This window comes from Jaculus jaculus, chromosome 8 (assembly GCF_020740685.1).
Source record: "Jaculus jaculus isolate mJacJac1 chromosome 8, mJacJac1.mat.Y.cur, whole genome shotgun sequence".
Classification (NCBI taxonomy): Eukaryota; Metazoa; Chordata; class Mammalia; order Rodentia; family Dipodidae; genus Jaculus; species Jaculus jaculus.
Window position 1 is genome coordinate 59604235 of NC_059109.1, and position 24088 is coordinate 59628322.

At 37.9% G+C, this 24088-nt stretch overlaps 1 protein-coding gene across 1 annotated transcript; it reads left to right on the forward strand.

The window, feature by feature from the left end:
• Positions 1-13018: 13018 nt before the first annotated feature.
• On the forward strand, positions 13019-13978 carry LOC101614476 (olfactory receptor 4F15-like). The gene has a single exon (XM_004672541.3). It carries the CDS (start codon positions 13025-13027, stop codon positions 13976-13978), a length of 954 nt encoding a protein of 317 aa, XP_004672598.3. The 5' UTR covers positions 13019-13024.
• Positions 13979-24088: the final 10110 nt, after the last annotated feature.

The following is a 24088-nucleotide window of genomic DNA, read 5'->3' on the forward strand; positions in this document are numbered from 1 at the left end:
AAGAGAGAGGTTGAGAAATACAGAAGGGAAAAGAAACTAGAAGTGGTGGTAATTTCTAGAGGGGTCAAATATTTTTTTCTTGACACTTTTTAGAATAAAAATTTTTTTCATAGCATTTTAAGAGCATATCTGAAATAATTTTCTCTAGTATTGGCTTTTATAATTACCATACTAAAAATGGTTATTCACAAAATTTGTATTTTTAAATGAAAATTCTAAAAGCTTTATTTTAGTTGTAACAATCATGTTTTATAAGTAAAGATTTACTGAGGATGATATATTTTAATACTGTTTTTGCTGTATTATGATTAATAATCAGTGAGAATAAATAATTTAAATTTATTTGTAAACCAAAAAAAAAAAAAAAGCAGATACTGTGCCAACTAGGTGGCAATAGCTTGGAGGGCTGGGGAAGTGTCCTCCAGCAGGCTGTATATGCTCTGAATCAGAATCCTATATATGGTGCTGTTTCTCCTACAGCCCGGATTCACAGGTCCAGGAATCAAGGGGTGGAAATGGGAATGGCCCCACTTACCATCACCCCAAGTGACCCATTAGCTAAATTTTTGCTTCCTGTTCCTGCAACCTTATCCTCTTCTGGTCTACCTTTCTTGGTTCCAGAGGGGGGAGTGCTTTGGCCAGGAGACATGAAGAACATTCCATTGAACTGGAAGCTAAGATTTCCCCCTGGCCACATTGGGCTCCTGATGCCCTTGAGTGAACAGGTTGAGAAAGGAGTTACAGGGATAGCAGGAGTTTTTAGTCCAGACTACGGGGGGGGGGGGGATTGGGATGCTCCTCCACAATGGAGGTAAGGAAGAGTATGTCTGGAATGCAGGAGATCCTTTAGGACATCTCTTAGTGTTACCATGCCCTGTGATCAAAGTCAATGGACAACTGCAACAACCCAATGGAGTAGTGTGATAAATGGCCCAGATCCTTCAGAAATGAAAGTATGAGTCACCCCTCCAGGTAAAAAAAAACAAGATATGGTGCATGCTGAAGGTGAAGGAAATACAGAATGGATAGTAGAGAAAGGCAGTTACTAATACCAGCTAAGGCCATGTGACCAGACACATAAACAAGGATTGTAATTGCAATGTTTCTGTCCTGCCATGATATGGAGTGTTTGTACATATCTACACCAATATTAAGATTATGTCACCTGCTAACTGTTGTTGAATTTATATAAGAGCTATTATATTAGAGATTAAGCATTCCTCAAGGAACCTTGTTTTGTGTTGGGAGAGAGATTGTGTGGTTCAGGTTGTACATGGGATAGTTATACCATGTTAGGCTGAATTATGAGCTTGTTACTATTTTCATTTGGAAATTAAGTATGATATAAGGAGATATGGTTTGATGTCAAGTTAACAAGGGTGGGTTTTTGATAGTTAAGGTGTGTCAACTTGATCTGTTTAGTAATCCACAGAAATCCCTTTCAGGTGGGCCTCTGAGGTTGCTTCCAGGAAGGAATAATTGAAGGGAGAAGTCCTTTTCCTGGAGTGAGCCCTTCCTCCAGAGTGGGTGGCCCCTCCCAGAGGGGGACTTTATGTAAGGAAGCTCTGGGTGAAAAGAACTTCTCCCTTCCACTTGGCTGCCAAAGCTGCTTGCTGCCTTCCAGCATGGACTGAAAACCAGCACTGAATGAAAGCCAGTGTCAACTGAAGACCCACGTGGATCAAAGCCCAGTGGCTCCTCAGGAAGCCTCCAGGCCTTCAGTGCCAGATTGGGACTGCTGAGGCATCTGGCCACATGGACTGAGCAGCTACTGGATTCCTTGATTCTTGGGCTTGCAACTGCTATTGGATTACCTAAACTAACCCAATAAGTTCCCTTTTTAAAATAACTCATCCTTGCAGTTCTGTTTCTCTAGAGAACACTAATACATCCACCAAAAAAATATAAATCCATCAGAAATGACCTACAGTGAGAATGATTTAGACAAAATGCCTAAAAGATTTTTTTTAAATGACTATAACTATGTTCAAAGAAATAAAAAATATCATGAAAGAAAACAAACACCTAAAGGAGAACATAGAAACCCAACTAATGAAATAAGGAGGTCAAGCCAAGAAAATTAAACAAACATTCAACCAATGGGGTCTCATGAAGCTAAAAAGGTTTTTTTATATTTTTAGTTATTTATTTAGAGAGAAGATGAAAGAAGAAGCAGAGAGGGAGGCAGATAGAAAATGGGTGCATCAGGACCTCCAGCAACTGTAAACAAACTCCAGTTGCATGCACCACCTTGTACATCTGACTTATTTGGGCCCTGGGGAATCAAACCTAGGTCCTTTGGCTTTTCAAGCAAGTGCCTTAACTGCTAAGCCATTTCTCTAGCCCAACTAAAAAGTTTTTGCAGAGACAAACATTCCATAAGCAGAACCAATAGATTACCCACTCAATGGGAGAAAACCTTTGCCAGCTATACCACCGACAGAAATCTAATATCTAAAACCTACAATGAACTCAAAAAACTAAACAATAAAAAAAAAAATCAAACAAAGCTGGGCCTGGTGGCACACACCTTTAATCCCAGCACTCAGGAGGCAGAGGTAGGAGGATTGCCATGAGTCTGTGGCTACCCTGAGAGTACATAGTGAATTCCAGGTCATTCTTGGCTAGAGTGAGACTCTACCTTGAAATAAACAAAAAACAACAACAACAAAAAAAAAATCAAACAACCCTCTCCAAAAGTGGGTCAGAGAACTAAATAGAGAATTCTCAGAGGAAGAATTACAAATGGCTAGCACACACTTAAGAAAATGTTCAACATCCCTAACCATTAGGAAATGCAAATTAAAACGACTATGAGATTCCACCTTACCCCAGTAAGGGTATATTTTTTTAAAAAAAAACAAATAAACACAAATGTTGGTGAGGCTGTGGGGAAATAGGAACACTCATTCACTGTTGGTGAGAATGTAAGCTGGTACAACCACTGTGGAAATCAATTTGGAGACTCCTGAAAAGGATGAATATAGAGTTACCAACAGACCCTGTTATTCCCTTACTGCACATTTACCCTAAAAGCTCCACATCTCAGTTCAGACATATTTGTTCAACCATGTCTATAGTTGCTCAATTCTTAATAGCTAAGAACTGGAATCAACCCAGGTACCCATATTTGAATGAATGGATAACCAAGATGTAGTATATCTACATGATGGAATTCTATTCAGCAGTAAGAAAAAAAAAATTACACATTGATTTTTTTTTAAATGGTCAAACTTGGAACAGATCATTTTAAGTGAACTCACACAGAAAGACAACTATCACATGATCTCACTCATCTGCATTTCCTAACCTGGATCACCCCAAGTTGCTGACATACCTGAATGGAATCTTGAGGCTTGGACAGTAGGAAAGGTAGGGCTTGGGGGAAGGGAAAGAATGGGAGGTACACAAAAGTGAATCCAAATTGAACTGGTACCATAGAATCCTATATCCTGGAAGACAGACTACAAGGGGGAACCCTCAAGAGGACCTTAGAGGGAGCACATGAATCAAAGGGCCCTGGAGAGAGTGAGATAAAACCTCACCTCAAATTTCTCCTGTTTCTCTTACTTCTCTAGCTTTTTACTTTTCCCTTGGTGCTGGACTATAATTCCTTGTACCAGGATGTGGTCTACATCCACAGTGAACTGTTGATCAGAGACCTACTAGATCTCTCAAAATAAACAAGACAGACTTCTGTCAGAGCACTTGATGACCCACTAGAGGTAAGACCCTAGTGCTTAATACACCAAATACTGTTGGCATGGACCATGGAGAGACCTGGTTGGAATCCAGAAGAGAGCCAGTCCCCAGACAATTAGCCCATCTAGTACTGGAAGGTGCTACATGAGCTACCAGAGGAAAGTGGCCAACATCTCTCCAAGCACCTCAGTCTAAGTGACTAAGAAGCAAACAACCTGATGTGATGCTCACACAAGTTCAATAGTGGCTCACAGCCATGATGGGTAACCAGTTGCTCTTGGATTGGCTAACAGATCCTCTTAATGAAAAAGAAACCATATCTGGAACTGTGAAACAAGTAAGAATCATATCTAGATAATGACTCTGCTTTTCATTGTCAAGCTCCCACTAACCGTAGACTATAAGAGTGTCTAAACCCTTCTGGTTCTCTCTAAATTATTAGTGGTTATCCCATTTAACTGGTGCTGACTTCACTCTCTGTTGGGGAATCTGCTTCTCTTTTTCAAATGGGAGCTTGACCTGAGGAGATAAATGACCCAGCACACTCCACCCTGGCCCCAGCTGAAATCACAGAGGAATTGGGATAATGAACATGAGTACTTCTTTCTTAGTAAGCTAATATCAGAATAAGGGTGATGGAGATAGATATTGAAGACACTCAACACCAACCAAACCAGAGATCCAGATACTCCTAAGTGTCCATCCCTGAAGTAGACTTAAAATACCCCCAGCATGGCTCAGGGAATTTTGCAGAAGTGGGGGTGGAAAGATCTTTAGAGCCACAAGTTGGGACATTTTGCACAGAAACATTGCCTTCCCCCCTCCCACAAGATTCATGACCCACAATCCTCATGGGGTTGACCTGCATCCCCAACGAGGAAGACCTCTTCAAAAAAGGGCATGGAGGGGGGAAAGGATGGTACCAACATGTGATTTTACATACAAAATATGTCCACATCTAATAATAAAAATAAAAAATAAGTTAAAGGAATATATAAACACTAAGCCAGCTCTACAGAAAATACTTGAACAGGTCATTTATGCTGAAGAGAAAGGTAAGCACACACATGAGGAAACAGGAAAAAATAAACCATACTCAAATAACACATAATACAAAAGAGTAAAAGAAAAAAAAACAGGAAGCACTATAAAACAAGGAATGGCAAGAATAAATATATACATTTTAATAATAACTATTAATATAAATGACCTCAACTTGCCAACCAAAAGACACAGGCTTGAAGACAAGATTAAAAGGCAGGATCCTTCAAGAAACTTACCCCTCTATAAGACAGACATCATCTTAGGGTGAAAGAATAAAAATGATATTTCAAGCATTGGGCCTAGGAAACATGCAGGTGTTTCTATCCTAATATCTGACAGAATAGACTTCAAACCAACGTAAGTGAGAAACAATTCCATAGGAAGACATTATAATTCTAAACATACATGCACCTAACATAGGTGCCCCCAATTTCATCAAAAAAACACTATTTGACTTAAGGACAAGGATAAAAACAGGAAAAATTATAGTTGATGACTTCAATATTCCACTCTCATTAACTGGAAGGCCACCCTGGCAAAAAAAAAAAAAAAAAAAAAAAAAACAAAGAGACATCTGGATTAATGATGTCATAGAACAAATGGATCTAAGAGACATCTACAGAGCATTTCATCCAAATGCTATAGAATACATATTCTTTTCAGCAGCACATGGAACATTCTCTAAAATATACCATATATTAGGACACAAAGCAAATCTTTTAAAATAAAGGAATATTGAAATAATTCCTAGTATTCAATCTGGTCACAATGGGATTAAACTACAAATAAACAACAAGAAAAACTACAGATCATACACGAAATCAAGGAAACTAAACAGTACACTACTGAATGATTAATGGGCCATTGAAGAAATCAAAAATGAAATTTAAAAATTCATAAAATAAAATGATAACACAACATGCCAAAATCTTTTGGACTTAAGGGGGGAAATTTATAGCTCTAAGTGCCTATATTAATAAATTGTAAAGATCACAAATAAACAACTAATGCTTCAACTTAAGGCCTTGGAAAAAGATGGCAAACCAAAAATCAATTGATGGGAAGAAATAAAAAAGGTTATGGCAGAAATTAATGAAATAAAAGCAAAAAAATTTCAAAGAATCAATGAAGCAAACAGTTGGTTCTTTGAAAAGGTAAACAAGATTGATAAACCCTTAGCAAATCTGACCAAAAGAAAAAGAGAGACAAATTAGTAAAATTAGAGATGAAGGGGTACCATTATAACAGATACCAGAGAAATTCAGAAAATCATAAGGACCTACTTTAAGAACATATAGTCCACTAAGTTTGAAAATCTCAAAGAAAGAGGTAAGAGGATCACCATGAGTTCAAGGCCACCCTGAGATGACATAGTAAATTCCAGGTCAGCCTGAACTACAGCAAGACCATACCTCAAAAAGCCAGTGGAGGGAGACAGAAAGAAAATCTAAAAGAGATGTATGATTTCCTAGATTTATATGACCTAACAAAATTGAATAAAGATGAGATTAAACCAATTAAATAGACCAACAACAAGCATGAAGATCCAAGCAGTTATATAAAAAAAAAAATCTTCCAACCAAAAGGAGTCCAGGCCCAGATGGATTCATTGGTGAATTTTGCCAAACCTTCACAAAAGAACTAATGCCAATGCTTCTCAAACTTTTCTATAAAATAGAAAAGGAAGGAATACTACCAAACTCCTTCTATGAAGCCAGCATCACTCTGACACCAAAACCAAACAAAGGCAGAACCAAAAAAAGAAAATTACAAAAAATCTCCCTCATGAACATAGATGCAAAAATTCTCAACAAAATATTGGCAAACAGAATACAAGAATATATCAAAAAGATCATTTTCCCTGGCAAAGTAGGCTTTATCCCAGAGGTGTAGGGGTGGTTGAACATATGCAAATTGATAAATGTAATACACTAAAAAAATGGACTGGACAAAAATCACATGATCATCTCAATAGATGCAGAAAAGGGATTTGACAAAATCCAACATCACTTCATGGTAAAAATCCTATAGAAACTGGACATAAAAGGAACACATCTTAACATAATAAAGGTTATTTATGACAAACCCACAGCCAACATAATACTAAATGGGGAAAACCTTGAAATTTTTCCACTAAAATCAGAAATGACAAGAGTATCCACTGTCCCCACTTTTATTTAATATAATACTAGAAGTCTTAGCTATAGCAATAAGGCAAGAGACATACATAAATAGGACACAAATTGGAAAGGAAGAGATCAAATTATCATTATTTGCAGATGATATGATTCTATACATAAAGGACCATAAAAACTCTACCAGCAAACTGTTATTAGAGCAAATAAACACTTTTTAGCAATGTAGAAGGATACAAAAGAAACACAGTAATCTGTAGCCTTTCTATATATTGCCAACAAACATGCTAAAGATGAAGTCAACCAATCACTTCCATTCACAATTGCCTCAAAAAATAAAATAAAAATAAAGGCCAGGTGTGGTGGCATACACCATTAATCCCAGCACTCGGGAGGCAGAGATAGGAGGATTGCCATGAGTTTGAGACCACCCTGAGACTACATAGGGAATTCCAGGTAAGCCTAAGCTAGAGTGAGACCTTACCTCAAAAAAATAAATAAATAAAAGTACAGTACCTTGGAATAAACCTAACCAAGGTTCTCTACAATGAAAACTTTAAAACACTCAAGAGAGAAATTTCAAAAGACAATAGGAAATGGAAATACACCCCATGTTCTTCGATTGGAAGAATCAATATTGTGAAAATGTCAATCTTACCAAAAGAAATATATACATTTAATGCAATCCCCATCAAAATTCCAATAGCATTCTTCACAGAAATAGAAAAAACAATCCTAAAATTTATTTGGACGCACAAAAAAACTCAAATAGCCAAAACAAAAAATTGAGCAACAAAATACAAAGAACTCAGAAAATAAATAGTAAGAAATCAAACAACCCAATAAGAAAATGGGCTATGGAACTCAATAGAGAATTCTCAAAATAAGAAATACAGATGGCAGCCAGGTGTGGTGGTACACACCTTTAATCCCAGCACTCTAGAGGAAGAGGTAGAAGGATTGCAGTGAGTTCTAGGTCACTCTGAGACTCCATAGTGAATTCCAAGTCAGCCTGGGCTAGAGTGAGACCCTACCTTGTAAAACCAAAAAAAAAAAAAAAAAAAACGAAAGAAAGAAATACAGATGGCATATAAACATGTAAAAAAACATTGTACATTCTTAGCCATCAGGAAAGGCAAACTACTTTGATATTCCATCTTACTCCTTTCAGAATGGCTATCAAGAAAAAAATATGAGGGTTGGAGAGATGGCTCAGCAGTTAAGTGTTTGCCTGTGAAGCCTAAGGACCCCAGTTCAAGGTTCAATTCCCCAGGACCCACGTTAGCCAGATGCACAAGGGGGCACTTGTGTCTGGAGTTTGTTTGCAGTGGCTGGAAGCCCTGGCGCACCCATTCTCTCTCTCACTCTATCTGCCTCTCCCTCCCTCTCTCTCTCTCTCTCTCTCTCTCTCTCTCTCTCTCTCTCTCTCTCTCTGTCACTCTCAAATAAATAAATAAAAATGAACAAAAAAATTTAAATCTTTTAAAAATAAAAGAAAAAAATATAAGAGCTGGAGGTATGGCTTAGCGGTTAAGGTGTTTGCCTGCAAAACCAAAGGACACAGGTTCAATTCTCCAGGACCCACATTAGCTATATGCACAAGGGGCTCACACGTCTGGAGTTCATCTACAGTGGCTGGAGGCACTGGCATGCCCATTTTCTCTCTCTCTCTCCCTCTTTCTCTGTCAAATAATTAAAAAATATATATGATAGTAAATGCTGGCAAGGATGTAGAAAAACAGGAACACTTCCACACTATTGGTGGAAATGTAATCTGGTATAGTCATTGTGGAAATCAGTGTGGAGATTCCTGAGACAGCTAAAAATAGACTTACCGTATGACCCAGCTATAGCACTCCTAGGCATATATCCTAAGGACCCTTCTCACTACCTTAGAGATATTTACTCAACCATGTTTATTGCTGCTTTATTTACAATAGCTAGGAAATGGAACTGGCCTAGATGTCCCTCAACTAATGAATGGGTAGTGAATATATGGTACATTCATACAATGGAGTTTTATTCTATTCAGTGGTAAAGAAAAATGAAATTATAAAATTTACAGGGAAATGGATGGCTCTGGAAAGGATTATACTAAGGAGGTAACCCAGCTCCAGAAAGCCAAATGTCACATGGTCTCTCTCATATGTGGATCCTAGGTACCAATGCTAGATGTGTATGTTATTTGGAGTAAAAACCAGTAGCAGAGGCCAATAAACTAGAAGAGTTCTATAAGGGAAGGAGGAGAGGGGAGGACTTAATGGAATGGTGTTGTATCTATGTAAGTAGATGAACAGATTACTGGGGGGTGGAATGGCTTAAGTGGGAAGAGATTGAGTAAAAGAAGGGTGAGAACAGAGTTAATCAAAATTCAAGATGTTATGAATAAGCCATAAGGAAAACTACTTTCTGGTTAATAGCACACCCAGAAATCATAGACTTTTACTAGAAAAATTTTTGTGCCAGGAATGGAATACAATCCAGTGAGTTGTTGGCAGGGAGGTCCCTGATGCCCTCAAAACATTACAGGCCATTGCCAAGACTCTTGGTTTCCCACCAGAAATAGATGGTAAGACCCTGTTTCTAAAGACTCCACATGTTTGGGCTACAAGGTTACTAAGGAATACTGCTGGAACTGAGCTGAAAACCTCCTTACTATAGACCAGCTGAAAGAAAGCTGATAAAAGCTATGCTGCATGCAGCTCCATGGGAGAGAGAGAAGTCATCAGTGGTAAAAACAGTGGACACTACAAGTCTTAAATTTGGCCAGCCAGGCCAAATGACCCAATGGTTGCAATAGTGGCATGTCTGTTATGGGGAAACCATCCTGTCTCTAACTGGACTGGAGGTCTGCTCATGAAAAGGAATGTATGCCTGGTACTGCAAACCTAATCAAAAGCCAGTGGCAGGAGAGGTCATGAGCTCTAGTAGTGTAACGCCTGCCAGTGTCTGGCTAAATGCATATATTATCCTCACTAAACTGCCCTGTCAGCACTTTTCTTTTTTTTTAATATTTTTTTAATTTATTTATTTGAGAGCGACAGACACAGAGAGAAAGACAGGTAGAGGGAGAGAGAGAGAATAGGCGCGCCAGGGCCTCCAGCCTCTGCAAACGAACTCCAGACGCATGCGCCCCCTTGTGCATCTGGCTAACGTGGGACCTGGGGAACCGAGCCTCGAACCGGGGTCCTTAGGCTTCACAGGCAAGCGCTTAACCGCTAAGCCATCTCTCCAGCCCAGCACTTTTCTTAATGTTCATACCCATATATTAATGCTACTCTCACGTTTTGTTACAGACACTTATCTTTTCAAATGGGATGATCCAAAGGAACCATGATGCTGAGAAGTGACAGAGGAGTATTCAGCACTGAAAAATCTCTATCATACCTTCCAAGGATTTGGGTCTGTTACAGAAGAGGTGGTAGAAAGAATGTAAGAGAAAGAGGAAAAGTAGGGCTGATCACAATGCAATCATTCAGTCACAAATTGGCCTCACTATCCATGACCTCGCAGTGCCTAGCACTGCTTTCACAAGACCCTCCTAATAGGAGAAAAAGATGATGACATCAAAATAAAAGAAAGACTAACTGAGAGAGGGAGGACATATAATGGAGAGTGGATTTGTGAAGGGGAAAGTGGGGGAGAGGAGGACGTTATCATGGTTATTGTGTATAATTATGGAAGTTTCAATATAAAAAAAAGTTTAAAAAACCAAAACAATTAAAAAATAAAATAAAAATTACTGAATACAAATTTTCTATTAAAAATTGCAGACAGGGCTGCAGAGATTGCTTAGCAGTTATAGCACTTGCCTGCGAAGCCAAAGGACCCAGGTTCGATTCTCTAGATCCCGCGTAATCCCGATGCACAATGTGGTGCATGCATCGGGAGTTCGTTTGCAGTGGCTAGAGGCCTTGGCATGCCAATTCTCTCTCTATTCTCTAATAAATGAATAAAAATAAAATCTAAAAAATATAGATGAAAGCATTTTTTTAAAAAAATTGCAGACATCTGGGCACACAGCAGTATAGGCAAGCAGTATTTTTCTTCTGTGTCCTTCCTCGTTTGCTTGCTTATGAACATATGACATACTTTCTATCACCCCTTCACTATGAATCCTGATGGCATCCTTCTGTTGGAAGTCATTTCATATTTGTACACACAGAGCTTGCCCTATGGCTTTATAGAGTGGTGTTTTGTGTTTTTGCTGTGAATTATTTGGCTACTCATTTATTGTGACCATCTCTTTCAACCTGGTGCAATTAAAAATATTTTAGTCATTATTTTGTCTAACAAAACCCATGTCAAATCAGCACTGCTATCTAATACACAATACACTTTGAAATATTATCAACTTTCACAAATACATGTAACTTTTTTCACATTTTCTTATTATATGTATGAGGGGTTAACTTTTTTAGATTTTATTGCATTTGATATCACTTTTATATTCAATTTTTCTTAGGTTATGAGAGAGTATATTAGAATCCGCACTATTTCTGTGTTTGAAATTCATTGGAGTATAACATACAGTCTTACATATCATCTTCATAAGTACTTGAAAATAAGAAAAGAGTTTCTGCTTTGGTATCTGAATACAATAATATTTGTCGTATTATTTGTAAACTTTAGGTCTTTTATATCTACACTTTTTAGTCTCTCTCTTTCCCCCACATCTTCAATTATGATTCATCTAAGGCTTCCTCCGTAGGCTTGCCATGACTGTGGGCAGTAATTCCCTTGCACAAGGAACTTCATGTTGGCAATCCCAATTCTCGGCAGTATCATTTGGCCAGTACTCCTTTGTGAGCCAATTAGCTGTTTCTCCCACAGTCACAGCACTCATATAGATGTTTGCGTATGATGAAATGCTAGTTCTAACCAGCAGAAGACCAACTGTGATTAAGGTGTTTAAATAGTCACATATTTGGTCTTTAAATGAGTATATCTGTGGCAAATATAGAAATAGTTCCTAAGTTTTGAAGTACAATATTGAAAGTCCCCACAGGCCATACTGAAAAGATTTTCCTAGTGATGGGACTGTTTTCTATAGGCATCGATTAAATGTTACCTTATGCCAGAGCAATAGCTTCAGTAAAGAGAAAAAATTAAAACAAATGAGAAGAAAAAAGACACAAAGGAGCTAAAATTACTTTTTTAGACCCATTTCCATCTATAGATGGAATCTAAACTCATGGAACTAAAACTAAAAAGACAGACCTTAAGCATGAATAAGACTGCTTACATTCGCTCTGGGCTTTACTTCATTTTTTAACATGAAAATTGAATATCTTTACTTTCTCCATCAGAGAATAGTAAGAGCTAAGTCTCATCTATGAAAAATCTAAAGGACTGTATGTGTATAAAGACAATGATGACCTAAAATTTCAACCAGGATGCTCTCAACTACAGGTACAATGCCATCTCCCAGCATTTTTGTTTAAAACCATGATTAGTTAGTTACAGAAGCATTTGTGGTATCTTAAGTAGTTGAGGTGCTTGTGTATGCTTGAGGGAAAATCTACTTTCTCTGTAGATATGCCTTGAATTCTTAGAGTATATTCTGAGGCATCCAGAAAGGGGTGAAGACACAGCACACAATTGAAAAGTTGTGAGAAAAGGGCAAGGTCACTACATATTGGATAAGAATCAGAAACAGGAATAGTATGAAGCTAAACATGAGAAAGTATTCATGACAGTAATAGCACTACATACAGGAGCAATCCAGAGATTAAAAATCAAAAGAAAGATGAGCAGAAATCTCTTGACGTTTGGAGAATTATGTGGGCAAAAATGATAAATTGTGAGGGAGAAATCAATGCATTCATTTCCATGACCTTCATGCTGTCCAATGAGTCCTGTAATCTCCTAACCTTGCTTCTAATTTATTTGTTTCTGTCTAATCTTCTTTTTCCAAACTTGGACAATGCCAGGGCATCAGAGAAGTTAGAAGCTGTGGATCCTGGCATTGTGTCACTGCGTACTTTGTGTCACTACAATTTGAAGGTGATGCAGAGGTGTGCAGGCTCTGTGAGGTAAGGAAACATTTCATTCACAATTTGAAGCTCATGTAGTGAATGACTTCTCAAAAAGCTGGATTTTTTTCTTCACTTTCAGGTATTTTCAAGACAGTTCTGCTCTCCATGGCAGTGGGTGGAGTCAACCACTCTATGGTGTCTGAATTTGTGTTCTTAGGACTCTCTAACACATGGGAAATCCAGTTGCTCCTTTTCCTTTTTTCCTCAGTGTTATACATGGCCAGTCTGATGGGAAACCTCCTCATTGTGTTCTCTGTGACCTCTGACTCCAACCTACACTCCCCCATGTACTTCTTGCTGGCCAATCTCTCATTTCTTGACCTGGGAGTTTGCTCTGTTGCAGCCCCCAAGATGATTTATGACCTATTTAGAAAACACAAATCTATATCTTTTGGGGGTTGTATAACCCAAATCTTCTTTATTCATGCTATTGGAGGCACAGAAATGGTATTGCTCATAGCCATGGCCTTTGACAGATATGTAGCTATATGTAAGCCTCTTCACTACTTGACCATCATGAGCCCACAAACATGTATTTTAATTTCAACTACATCCTGGATCCTTGGCCTCATCCACTCAGTAGCCCAATTGGCTTTTGTTGTAGACTTGCCCTTCTGTGGACCTAATGTACTGGACAGCTTTTACTGTGATCTCCCTCAGCTCATTAAGCTGGCCTGCACAGAGACAAATAGATTAGAATTCATGGTCACAGCCAACAGTGGACTCATCTCTGTGGGCTCCTTCTTTATTCTGATCATTTCTTACATCTTCATCCTGGCCACTGTTCGGAAACACTCTTCAAGTGGTATGTCCAAGGCACTCTCTACTTTGTCAGCTCATGTAACTGTGGTGGTTTTATTCTTTGGGCCGTTAATCTTCTTCTACACCTGGCCCTTCCCTTCATCACACTTGGACAAATTTCTTGCTATCTTTGATGCAGTTCTCACTCCCTTTCTCAATCCAGTCATCTATACATTCAGGAACAAGGAGATGAAAGCAGCAATGAGGAAACTTTGTTACCAGCTTGTGAGTTATAGAAAAGTATCCAAAGTACTTTAAAAACAAATAAAAATGAATTCTATACTCACAAAGAGAAAACTAAAATTATTAAAATTTTGGAACTCTATTCAATTTGTGTACTAAGTTACATTTAAGAACTTATGATATTATGTAGTAGCTTAATCAATATAGATGAAGGGAGAGAACATTGGAAACATCTATGCTTCAAACTTTGTGCTAGATGGTTAATATAAATTATTTAATATTCATGATAATTTTGCACAGTATTTTCACCTTGATAGTATGTCAAAATAAATTCAAGAATGTTTTCTGCTCCTTTCCTTTAAAATTGCTTTGTAAAAATCCTTCAAACCAAAGTTGATTTTAACTGTAATCCACCATTTCAAGTAGTTTTAATCCCTCAGTAAGGACCATAGTGGATGCTCAACAATTTACTCTGGGAGATTAGTATATTCCTTCTTTTCCTTGTTCTACTCTCCCTGTTTTAAATTGGCTAATGTCCTTTCCTCAGTCTGTCAAACTGTCATAATAACTAACTGATATTTTCCCCTTCTTCCTGCTCCCTTCCCGTGCCCTGGGCTACAATGATAAGCTGCTAATGGTGTATTATGACTGTAGAATTTTACAGCTGGAATTTTGAAGATCATTTGTTCTATTTTATAGGCATTAGTACTCAGGAATGGAGGCATTAGATGATATATCTAGAATAAGAAAACTATCTCCTCATTTTTAGATTTTTTTAAGTTTTTAAATATCAAAACCTACTTTCTGAGTTACATATTTGAGTTTTCTGTTAACATACTACACCTCTGGCCTTATATTACCTTCCTATTTCTGACCACAATAACAGCAGAAGTGACCCAAGGGAAGTCATTACTCTTGTCATTAGAATCAATTTTATGATTAGTTTTTTCCAAGTACATTATTTATTTGTTTAATAAAGTACTTAGACCAAATCCTTGTTATTTTATAATCTCATGATTTTAACCACACATATCTTTGATTTCATCCATGGACTTGATTGATGTCACTTTTAAAATTCACAGTTAAGCAGGATTCCTCTACTTGTAACTATTAGAATCACTATCACTTTTCTCATTTCCATGAAGATCTGGCAGTTATGTTTGCTGATTTTCAAGAACCTGGGGGATGGACATTTCATTAGTGGACATAGTTGCCATAACTAGGCAACTGGGGCACTCTGGAAAAGGGGGGAACAAGAGACTAACAGGGTGATTCTCAGCAAAACACATGATATACATGCATGAAAATGTCATCATGAAACGTTATTGTATATGCTAATTTTAAAATGTGAAAAAAAGAAATTTGGGGTCATAAATCTAAGACAGAGAAGATCATTCTAAACCAGGCAAGGTGGTACTCACCTTTAATCCCAACACTTGGGAGGCAACGGTAAGAGGATCACTGAATTCGAGGCCAACCTGGAACTACAGAGTGAGTTTCAGATCAGCCTAAACTAGAGTGAGACCCTACTTTGAAAAAAAAAACAGAAAATCTTTCTAATATACACATAATCAAAGTTTCTGACTCATAAACTAATAACAATGAGATAATAAATAGATCTTATTAATGTATTGATAGGATTCATCTTTCTTTTAGAAAATATTTTGCTTTATTGTTTTATCATTTTATTTTTGGACTTCTTTAAAGTTGTTAATTTGTTCACAAAAAAATTATTGGTATGGGACTGGAGAGATTGCTTAGTGGTTAAGGCACTTGCCTGTGAACCCTAAGAACCTAGGTTCAACTCCCCAGTACTCATGTAAGCCAAATGTACAAGGTGGCAGAAGCATCTGGAGTTCATTTGCAATAGCTAGAGACCCAGGTGCACTCATCCTCCCTCTCTATCTGCCTCCATCTCTCTCTCTCTCTCTCTCTCTTTCTCTCTAATATAAATAAATAAAATGTTTTTAAAATTTATTGGAATAAACATAAAGTGACTTTAATAAATTGAGAGATATTTCATTTTTATAAATTAACCATTAGCTGAGGATTGTCTATGAAATTGTTCCTTTTCACACTTATTAAGCTATGTTTAATCCAGGTGTGATGGTGCATGCCTATAATTCAAGCATTTGGGAGCCAGAGACAGAAAGATCAGAAGCCAACCACGGCAATATAGTGAATTCAAAGCTAGCCTGGACTATACAAGATCTTTTAAAAACATAATAATCATAAGCATTGCTTATATTTCTTTATCTCAATAATCTCAAGAAATATTTCTCTGAGTATTATTATCACAAAAACTATAGGATTCTCTAACTTCCTTTGTGGCAAATGGAACATTAACTGCTCAATCATTCCAAACAAAATTCACTTACTATTGTTATTATTCTGCTTGCTGTTAGCAAATACCAGCCTGCTTGAGAATGTCATGGGTTTAGCCTGTCAGTATTTTCCCAGGATTCTGAAGATCCAGTCATTGTTTTCATTTATTTAATATCACAACCCCCACTTCAGTCATGTGTATCATTTTCACCCATAACAACAACCTTTATTGAAAACTGATTATCTGGCAAATAATATATTGTTTATATACATTAATTTTAACATAAAGAAGGTAGATAATATTCTAATTCTTTCTAAAAACATATTTATTTATGAGAGAGAGTGGGAGAGAGGAAAGGGCAGAACTGTAACCCAGAAAGATTTAGTAAATAGTTCAAGGCAGCTGGGCATGGTGACGCACGCCTTTAATCCCAGCACTCAGGAGGCAGAGGTAGGAGAATTATTGTGAGTTTGAGGCCACCCTGGGAATACATAGAGAATTCCAGGTCAGCCTGAAAGTGAGACACTACCTTAAAAACAAACAAAAAAAAAAAAAAACAATTTGCTGGGCGTGGTTGCACATGCCCTTAACCCCAGCACTCAGGAGCCAGAGGTAGGAGGATTGCCAAGCATTTGAGGCCATACTGAGACTACATACTGAATTCCTGGTCAGCTTGGGCTAGAGTGAGACCCTACCTCAAAAAAAAAAAAAAAAATACTTCAGGGAGACTCAGCTGGTAAGTGATAGATTTTGAACATGGAAGATCAGCTCCAGTATTCCTGCTCTGACTTATTATAATCCACTGCCCAACATGGTGTGCCCTTTCATCTGAACCTTTAAATTGTAAACAAATTTCACTTTTCTAATTCTAATTTTTCTATCTTTAGGTTTCACTATAAAATGGTAAACATAAAACACATCAACCCAATAAATTGTGCTACTTGAGATGTATATTATCTCATTTTAATATATCATTAAAATATTCAGAGCCAGGCATGATAGTGCATGCCTTTAATCCCAGCAACTAGATAGCCTACAGGCTTGCAGAATTTTTCTGTTTCCACTTTGCATCACTTCTACTGAAGGGCTGGAATTATAGACATGTGCTACTATATCTAGCCTTTACATGGATCCTGGAGATTCATACTGAAACCTTCATGCTTACCAGCAAGCACATTATCTACTAAGCCCAAAATAGTCATTTCTATGCTATCTAAACAAGATAATATTTAGAAGTAAATTTTATAATAAAATAATTCTATAGTCAACTTCTATCCAAACACAATTAAACATAAGTGAAGAATAGTATACAATCTAGTCCTTGGAGATGTTTAGACTATGATGGGTCACATTTTGGGAGGAAAAGATTGAAGTCCACAAGGACACTTCATGAGGTACCTTCATTCTCATAGAACTAGAGCTTGCATTAATCAATGCAGCAGATTTTAAATAGTGTTTGACAGATTAAACTGACTGCCAAAAATCACCCTATGCTAGAGGCTCATTTTGTCTGTAAGGAATGGAACTAGGTCAGTAGCATGTCTGTATTTGGCGGAGTAGCACTAGTGAGGGGAACAGGAGACATATTCCCTGATAATAACACCATTGATTGGAATTTCTGAAGATCACCTTGGCTTCAGTGAATGGGGTAAAGCTTTGAGTATGTAACCAGTTGCAAGGGGATGCTTTCTGAAGTGCAGGGGTAAATACCACATATAAACAAGGATCAGAAGTGGAAACTGAAAGGGAGAGTGAGTTGAAGATAAATTGCTTGTACTTGGTGATTATTACATTTTTTTAAAGTTGAGAAAGAAAGAGAGTTGGCATGCCAGGGCCTCAGCCACTGCAATCAAATTCCAGATGCTTATACCACCTAGTGGGCATTGTGACCTTTCACTGCCTCACCTTTGTGTGTCTAGCTAACATGGGATCTGGAGAGTCAAGCATCGGTCCTTGGGCTTTGAAGGCAAGCACCTTAACTGCTAAGCCATCTCTCCAGCCCTTGGTGATTATTTCTATTGCTTAGAAAAGAGTAGTAACAGTGAGTCCAAGGTTTGCAAATTGTATAATTCAACCTTCATTGAGTAAGTATCAGACAAATGATCAAATGGGAGTTTTACCCACTTGTTACTTTACATAAAATTATAGCCTCAACTGCTAAGTCATCTCTCCATCCCACCATTTGTTTTTGTTTGTTTGCATGCTTCCTTGTTTGATTTAGGTTTTTGTTTATTTTGGTAGGGTTGGTTGGGGTTTGGAGGGGTTTTTTGTTGTTGTTTGGGTTTTGTTTTTTGATTTCTTGGGGGGTTTTTTTTGGTAATTTTTACCTCTTATAATATTCCCCCACCAAAACATACATAACAAAACTTAAGGAAGACTTCAATGACAAAAGACTCATTTGAAAAGCCTAGCTAGGGTTTCTAAGGCTCAAGACATCTTCCAAACCTAGTCAAACTGCCAAATAACCTGTACCTCTAAGCAACCCCAGAGGAGACCATCAGAAGAATTAATTAACTAACCTTAGACTGAATTTTAGACTCCTGTGTAAGTAAAGTATTGTTGACTTAAGTTATATTGAAGCTATTTCATGATCACCAATAAAAACTGATGTACTGTATAATTATAGTTTATTAATGGTTCTTTCATTGATTCTTCTGCACACTTTCAGATAAAGAAATAAACTATAATTCTAGGCTTTCTGTACTATTGATCTTGTTTGTTTATTTGTTTGTTTGTTTGAGCTAGTGTCTCACTCTAGCCTAGGCTGACCTGGAACTCCTTCTGTAGCCCCAAACTGGCCATTAATCATGGTGGTCCTCCTATCTCAGAATCCTTAGTGCTGGGATAGTAAGGGTGAGGTCCCATGCCCCACTTTTATCTGTTTTTGTTTGTTGTTTTAGGAAAAATATCTTAGCCTATATAAGAACAAATTATAAGTGGTTTTCCTTAGTACCTGACCCACTAGCATTTTGAGTTCCTCCCCCCACCCCCCGCACTTTGGGTTTTTGAGGTAGGGTTTCACTCTAGCCCAGGCTGACCTGGAATTCATTATGTAGTCTCAGGCTGGCCTTGAACTCACAGCAATCCCCCTACCTCTGCCTCCCAAGTGCTGGGATTAAAGGTGTGCACCACACCTGGCTTGAATTCCTCTTTTAAGCTAGTATTTTGGCATTCTGTTTATTTAACCATATCACATATTCAATAAATAATTAAGTAAATGTTGGGCTGGCCATGGTGGCACACACCCTTAATCCCAGCACTTGAGAAACTGAGATAGAAAGATTGCTGTGAGTTTGAGGCCAGTGAGGGACTCCACAGTGAATTCCAGATCAACCTGGGCTAGAGCAAGACCCTACCTCAGGAAAAAAAAAAAAAAAAAACAGAATTAAGTAAATGTAGATATAGACAGCTGTACATTTTGTTACTGCTAATTTAGTTAGCCCTTATCATGGGACAGAGGTTACATTCTGCAGTCATTTTTCTACTTTTACCTCCCTACCTTCCTGTATGTAAATGATAAACTTAATTTTCACTTTAGGGATAATATATATTTCAGTTTTATAGAGGTTTTTCCCTCATTAATAAGAAGGTAAAGATGTTAAAACTGTATTTTTAATATACATTAAAATCCCTAGGCTTTCTTCTTTGCCCTCAAGTGATCCATTACGAATTTTTTCCCTTGATTGTTGTGGCCAAATTTCCATGGTCCTTGGAAACAATTCCCTTGGCCAAATATGCTCAAATGGCAAGCTCATATTCCTATAGCAGCATTTAAGAAACTTTCAGTGTGCTAATTAGCCACCTTTCCCTGTGTTAATATGTTACACATCATTTTTATTCCAAGAAGTTCCAAGGCAATGTGGTTGGCTAACTCCTCATAATCTCAGCATTGGTCCAGGTAGGTTAGATGAATAGAAGCTAAATTTTGTAGTTTTCTTTACAATTATGGGTTTCATTTTGACATTTTCACACGCACACATGCACACACAGATATAATCATTGTCCTTTGCTCATTTTCATGCACACCTATTTCCTCTTATACTATCTCCCCACTGATGGCAGCTGCTTTGATAGAAATCATAATTTCAAATTGGCAACACATGGAGCAGAGGGAGAATTTAATCAACCAGAAGAAACAAATTAAACATTGAAATGTCAGCATAGTTATCAACAACTAAAATATACATGACAGAAGGATGAGTAAAGTCATGACACAGTCAGTGTGGTAGAAGTTACTACAGTGTCCTTCTCACAAAAGACTTACATGGGGTCCTAGCCAAAGAAGAATGCAGGAATGGAAGATTTGCCCAGCTGGAGAAAAATATGGATAATTATGGCACATGATAATGATACTCTTATACATATATTTAGTTTTTAATTGTCTTTATTAATTAATTAATTTTATTTATGAGAGAGAGAGAGAAAGCAGATAGAAAGAGAATGGGTGTGCCAGGGCCTTCAGCCACTGCAAATGAACTCCAGATACATGAACCACCTTGTGCATCTGGCTTATATGTGTCCTGGGTAATTAAACCTGGGCCATTTAGGTGTACAGGCAAGTGCCTTCACCACTAAACCATCTCTCCAGCCCTAGTTTTTTTTTTAATACTTTTTATTTTATATTATTTTATTGACTTATTTGAGAGACATAGAAAGTCAAAGAGAGAGAGAGAGAGAGAGAGGAGCAAATGGGAGTGCCAGGGCCTTCAGCCACTGTAAACGAACTCCAGATGCTTGTGCCACCTTGTGCTTCTGGCTTACATGGGTCCTGGGGAATCTAACCAGTGTCCTTTGGCTCCTCAGGCAAATGCCTTAACCACTAAGCCATCTCTCCAGTCCAAGTTTTTTAATTCTTAATGAATGCAAAATCATCACAAATTTGTAGGCATGCAATATGAGAAGGCTTGAGGCATAATTCCAAAGTAGAAGCACTTGCCTAGCATGCACTGAGGCCTTGAGTTCAATCCTTGGGACAGCAAATCAAGAACAAAAGAACAATATACTGGAGAAACATTATCTAGACAGGAAACTCAATGGTGTTCTTTATCAGACCACTATTAGAACAAGACTGTTATTATTGGTGTTTGGGGGTTTGGCTACCTAAATGCATGAAATTTTTCTCCATTATCTGTGTAAAAGTATCAAAGAGGACTTCACTGAAGAAGCAAGAAAGGGACTGGAGAGATGGCTTAGAGGTTAAGGCACTTCCCTGCAAAGCCAAACAACCAAGATTTGATTCCCCAGGACCTACATAAGCCAGATGCACAAGGGACATATGCATCTGGAATTCATTTGCAGCTGCTGAAGGCCCTGGAGTGCCCATTCTCTCTGCCTCTTTATGTCTCTCATAAATAAAACTAAAATAATTTTTTTAAAAGAAGCAAGTGGGGGGAGGGTATTACCATGGGATACGTTTTATAATCATGGAAAATGTTAATAAAATTGAGAAAAAAAGAAGCAAGAAAAAGGAATTTTATAAGGTGGAGTGTTGGACAGAGGAGAAGCACTGGAGAGATGTGTGATGGGAAGTGTGTTGCAGGCTGAGTGAAGATTATAGAGGGAAGGGATGACCTGAAATGTGTGTTGTGAGAGGGGAAAGTAAGTATCATTTGATAATATGTCTAGTAAATGAGCAGTTTATCTTGGAATGAGAAGGGTAGGGAGGGTGGAGTAACATAGTTATTGAGTACTTTGGCAGAAGCCTTGGTCCTTATCTCAGTTCAAGAGATAGATCAGGGGCTAGAGAGTTGGCTTAGTGCTTAAAGGTCTTGCTCACAAGCCTGACAGCCCAGGTTCAAATCCCCAGCATCCACGTGAAGCTAGATACACAAAGTGGCATCTGCAGTTTGCAGTGGCAAGAGGCCATGGAGTGCCCATTCTCTCTCCTTCTCTCAATCTCTCTTTTCTCGATTGCAAATAGTAATAAATAAATAAATAATTTTAAAAAGAAAGATAAATCATAGTTATATCTTTGGATGCTCTAAAGTTACAAATTAAGATTTAAAAAATCACATCAGTTGTAAAAGCCTCAGGGTGGGTGCTAATAGCCAGAGGCACTATCTTCCCCCTATCCCTCCCCCACACACAGACTGAATGAGACCTTTACAACCCCACAGTGAATACCAATAACCATACCTAGGAGGACCCTCAGTAGAATGGGGGTGGGGAAGAGGGAATATAAGAGTACAACCTTTTATTTTAAAAAAATCAATAAATATTTTTAATCATATCAGTTGCCTAATATGAATAAAATTGCAATGTGTTCACTGAAAAAATGTAATAGTGAAAAGCAAAAGTTCTCTCCTCCATTGCTTTTTCAACCTCACCACTTAGATATAGTTACTGTTAACCTAGACATTTTCTATTCATTTGTTTTATTCATCGAATGTCACTTTTAAATCTAGATGAGATAAGGCAGGTACAAACCTCTCTGGCATCTATCCTAAGTTCATTTAAATCATCCTCAGTATTATAAGTGGCTGCAGAGTATTTCATGAAAGGGGTCTAATATATGTTATTTAACTAGTCTCCTATCTGATTCTAAGTTATTTATTTAGTCTCCTAGTACTGTATTGCAGGTGTTGATAGGTACTCCTCTTAGCCAGCACCTGACTTTAATCCCAGCACTTGGGAGGAAGGGTAGGATCACTGTGAATTTGAGGCCACCCTGGGACTACATAGCGAATTCCAGGTCAGCCTGAGCTAGAGTGAAACCGTACCTCAAAAAAACCAATAATAATAATTTAGCAAAAATAAGAAGAAATCCTTTGTCAAACTGCACATACAGATTCAGAAAGTTTTCCCCTAGGAATGGAGGAGCCCTATCAAAGCACACATTCATGTAGAAACTCACAACCATTTTTCCCTTTTAAATCCTGAATTATGTCAAATGTTTACGTTTCTGCCAAATCACCAGGAAATGTTGCTATTATTTTATTACTTTTGTAGGCACTTACTTAACTATGAATGAGGTTAAATATCTTTACATACAAGGGTACAGGACCATTTCCAAACCCTCTGATGCATTTCCTCTCGTTTGTTCTCCTTTATGTGGAATTTATAACTCATCACTCCCATGTTAATTGTCTCCTTGACTTGAAGCTTATACTTTTTTCTTCCTTCAACCCTTACTCAGAATCTCCTCCATGGTACCCACAATTGTGTTAATTTCTCGAGAACATACAGTAAAAGTCATGATCTGGGGCTGGAGAGATGGCTTAGCGGTTAAGCGCTTGCCTATGAAGCCTAAGGACCCCGGTTCAAGGCTCGGTTCCCCAGGTCCCACCTTAGCCAGATGCACAAGGGGGCGCACGCATCTGGAGTTCGTTTGCAGAGGCTGGAAGCCCTGGCCTGCCCATTCTCTCTCTCCCTCTATCTGTCTTTCTCTCTGTGTCTGTCACTCTCAAATAAATAAATAAATAATTTTTTTTAAAAAGTCATGATCTGGCCTCCTTTACTCCTATATTTCTTGCCTTCTAAATTAACTTATCTTGTTATTTCAACTTACAGACAAGAGAAATTTCTACTGCCAGGCCTCAGATATTCATATTAAGATTTTGCAATGTGATTATATATGCACACATATAATATATCATAACTTGGATATTCATATATTTATATCTCCAAGTTATGATGCCTGCTGTTACTGAAGTAGTTCAGTTAATATATAAAAAGCATTTTAGGGCTGGAGGGATGGCTTACCAGTTAAGGTACTTGCCTGCAAAACCAAAGAACCAAGGTTCGATTCTCCAGGATCCATGTAAGCCAGATGCACAAGGTAGGTGTGTCTAGGACCCACATAAGCCAGATGCACAAGGTGGTTCGTCCATCTAGAGTTTGTTTGCAGTGGCTGAAGGCCC

Excerpts from the sequence above, each read along its gene's own strand:
- LOC101614476 (XM_004672541.3), top strand. The coding sequence starts at position 13,025 with ATGGCAGTGGGTGGAGTCAACCACTCTATGGTGTCTGAATTTGTGTTC.